Below are 4,126 nucleotides of genomic sequence, written 5' to 3'. Positions count from 1 at the left end.
AATGTTACGTTATGTGTATTTTACCACAATAGTAAAGTATTATATATATCAAATTATCCCAGTTTTGGGTTTTTTTAAATGTATATGTTTAAAAGTTATGAAAGAATATATTTGTGATGTTAACCGTCATTATCTCTAAGCAAGAGATTATGAGTGATTTGAGAAAGTGATCTCATTTTATAAATGTCTATGATGAACTTGTTTCAGTTGTATAATAAAATAAAATCCTGAAAGAATACAATGGGCAAGGTTTCCAGTAATGTCAACATGAGAACACTAAGCAATTCTCCACAGAAAACAAGTATAAAACTGGACAAAAGTGTTTTGCTAACAGAGCACTGAAACATGACCAAAGGCAGGTAAGAACTTGATAAGTCTTGACTCAGAAAAAACTGCTGCTGAGGGTAGGAACAGTGAATCTGTGACCCTTGCTCCTGGAGGTATCATAGTTTCCCCAGGTAGGGCAACAAAAATCTGCAGTTTAAATGCCCAAAGGTAATGAACATGGCTCAAGGGTGGTATATTCAACAAGGAGACACTGAAAGTGAGAGAGGCATATGTGATGGTCAATGTATGTGTCAATTTAACTTGGGCTAAAGGACGCCCAGATAGCTGGTAAGACATTATTTCTGGGTATGTCTGTGAGGATGTTTCTAGAAGAGATTAGCATTTGAACCCATAGATTGAGGAAAGAAGATGGCCCTTACCAATGCAGGTAGACATTATCCAATCAGTTGAGGGCCTGAATAGAATAAAAAGGCAGAGGAAGGGTGAATTTTCTCTCTTTGCATGAGCTGGGACATCCATCTTCTCCTGTCCTCAGACACTAATGCTCCTGGTTCTTGGGCCTTTGGACTCAGACTTATACCATCAGCTCCTCTGGTCCTCAGGCCTTCAGCCTCCTAGCATACCTGAAACTAGAACCTCTGAATGAGCTTCTAAACCCACCGAGAGCTCAGGTGGCAGAGGGTTAAATCCTTATTGGCTTGAGATGTCTAAGCATAATCTCCATCCAATCACTGGCTGACCCTGAACTATTTAGACACAGGGAAGAGCCCTAGGGAGCCAAGTTACAATAGAAAAAATAAAAATGAAGAGAAACATCAGGAGCTTCACATTGTGGAAGAGACAGTTTGCAGTTTGAGTCTAGACAAATTAGTTGCCTACTAAAGCTAAAAAATTAACAACTTCAGAAAAACAAAAACAATTTAGAGTTGCCACAATGTATTATCTACAATGACCAGTTTTCAACCAAAAATTACTATACATGCAAACGAAAAAGAAAGTATGGCCCATACCAGGGGGGAGGTAAAAAAGCAGTCAAAAGACACTGACTCTGAGCCCCGATGTTAAATATAGATTTTTTTAACAACAACAAAAGCGATTATAACTATGTTCAAAGAATTAAAGGAATATACATTCAAAGAATTAAGAGAAAATATACTAGGAGCAAGTGAATAAATAGAAAGTCTCAACAGAAATTAAAACTATTTAAAAAATCAAATAGAAATACCAGAGCTGAAAAATATAACAACTGAAAAAAAAATGTTTTTAAGTTACCAGATGGGTTCATAGTAAATGTGAGATAACAGAAGAGGGAAAAAAAAGTGAAGTTGAAGACAAATAAGTAGAAATTCTCCATATTGAAAACCATAGAGAGAAAAAAAGATTGAGGAAAAAAAAAAAAAAAAAATCAATAAAATCTCAGAAATCTGCAGGACATTATCAAGCATTGCAACATATGTTTAATTGTAGCCCTAGATGGAGAGAAAAGAAAGAAGTGAGAAGAAAAATATTTAAAGTGAAATGGCCAAGGGGCCGGCCCAGTGGGTCGGGCAGTTGGAGCTCCGTGCTTCTAACTCCGAAGGCTGCCGGTTTGATTCCCACATGAGCCAGTGGGCTCTCAACCACAAGGTTGCCGGTTCAACTCCTTGACTCCCGTAAGGGATGGTGGGCTGCGTCCCCTGCAACTAACAATGGCAACTGGACCTGGAGCTGAGCTGCGCCCTCCACAGCTACAATTGAAGGGACGACAACTTGACTTGGAAAATATCCTGGAAGTACACACTGTTCCCCAATTAACTCCTGTTCCCCTTTCCCAATAAAATCTTTAAAAAAAGAAAAAGAAAAACATACAGCTATAAATATTAAAAGAGAAAAATAATGGGTTTTTTTTTTTAAAAAGTGAAATGGCCACAATATTCCCAAATATGGTGAAAAACATTGACTAACAGCTCCAAGAAACTCAACAAGAAGGCAAACACAAGGAAAAATCACACCTAGATATGCAACAGTCAAATGGCTGAAAGACAAAGACAGAAAAAGTGTTGAAAGCGTAAAGAGAAAAATAACACGTCACATACAGAGGAACTACGATAAGCAGCTGAGTTCTCACCAGGAATAATACAGGCCCAGAAGACATTGGAATGACACATTCAAAGTGCTAAAAGAAAAGAAATTGTCAACAAAGAATTCTCTATACAATAAAACTACCTTTCAAAAGAAGGATGAAATAAAGACATTTATACATAAACGAAAACAGAGCAAATTTGTTGTCGGCAGATCTGCATTACAATAAAAACTAAAGGAAAACTGAATAAAAACTGTAAACTAAAGAGAAATGATACCTGATAGTAATCCACATCTTGGAATGAAGAGCACTGAAACTGGTAACTATGTGGTATATTTTGTTTTCTTAATTTCTTTAAAAGATATATGACTGTTTGCAGCAAAACTTATAACACTGCACGGCTGGATTTATAACATATATATAGTACATATTACAACAATACCACAAAGGAAGGTGGGTAATTGAACTGTGCTGGTGCAACGTGGGTACAAGGTTGTCATTATTAATTTGAATTAGATTGTGATAAGGTAATGATACATATTGAAATTCTAGAGCAATCTCTAAAAACTCACAAAAATATCAAAAAAGAGAATTAAAATTATACATTAAAAAGATGTTTAACACAAAAGAAGGAAGTATAGAAAGAACAGAGAAACAGCAAAGAAATGCGGTAAAGAAAAAACCAAACAAGCCGAGAGGACCATGTTGCTTCCGAACATCTTGCTCACCGGTACACCAGGGGTTGGAAAAACCACGCTGGGCAAAGAACTTGCATCAAGATCAGGACTGAAATACATTAATGTGGGTGATTTAGCTCGAGAAGGGCAGTTATATGATGGCTATGATGAAGAGTATGATTGTCCCATTTTAGATGAAGATAGAGTAGTTGATGAGTTAGAAAACCAAATGAGTGAAGGTGGAGTTATTGTTGATTACCATGGTTGTGATTTCTTCCCTGAACGCTGGTTTCACATAGTTTTTGTGCTGAAAACAGATAACAGTATATTGTACAAAAGACTTGAAACAAGGGGTTATAATGAGAAGAAACTAAAAGATAATATTCAGTGTGAAATTTTTCAAGTTCTTCATGAAGAAGCATTAGCATCCTACAAGGAAGAAATAGTTCATCAGCTGCCCAGCAATCAGCCAGAAGACCTAGAAGATAATATCAATCAGATACTGAAATGGATCGAGCAATGGATCAAAGATCATAGCTCATAATTTTCAAGACTGGCCACCTTATAATCACTGTTGATATTTCTCTGCCTATATCATATAAATTGTCCAATTATCAGTAAAACTTTTTTTAAATTAAAATTGTGCTGTAGAACTAGTAGGTGGATAGTATAAAGGTTTATGTTTGGGTTTTTCCTCCACGAGAAAGCTAAACCATCTCAAGTATAATGAATATAATATTATTAAAGATTAAGAATTAAGTACTTATCATTTAGTGCTTCAATTGCTAAAGAATAAGTAAATCTGACCAAATGGGTAGATGGATATCTTTTAAGTTTATGATAGAAGAAAATGAAGATAATCACTTAAAATAAAACTAAAGTCCAAAGATAAAAAAAAAAAAAAAAGAAAAAACCAAACAGATTGCAGACCAACTCTAACCAGGTCAATAATACATTAAGTATAAATGGACTAAATCTTCCATCAAAAGGCAGAGATACTTTAGATTGGATTAAAGAGCAAGATTCAACTACATGCTGTGTCCAAGAAAGTACAACGATGCAAAATGATATCCCACATAAATGGAAGTATGAGAGGGCT

The 4,126-nt window shown here is 35.6% G+C and overlaps 1 protein-coding gene across 1 annotated transcript; it reads left to right on the top strand.

Annotated features, from left to right (window-relative positions):
* Positions 1–3,046: 3,046 nt before the first annotated feature.
* On the top strand, positions 3,047–3,905 carry LOC308500864 (adenylate kinase isoenzyme 6). Its single transcript, XM_081056376.1, has one exon. It carries the CDS (start codon positions 3,053–3,055, stop codon positions 3,569–3,571), a length of 519 nt encoding a protein of 172 aa, XP_080912502.1. The 5' UTR covers positions 3,047–3,052; the 3' UTR covers positions 3,572–3,905.
* Positions 3,906–4,126: the final 221 nt, after the last annotated feature.

Source organism: Rhinolophus hipposideros (genome assembly GCF_964194185.1).
Source record: "Rhinolophus hipposideros genome assembly, chromosome: 8".
NCBI lineage: Eukaryota > Metazoa > Chordata > Mammalia > Chiroptera > Rhinolophidae > Rhinolophus > Rhinolophus hipposideros.
Note: the sequence above shows the minus strand (reverse complement) of the source record. Positions and strands in the feature narration are given on the sequence as shown.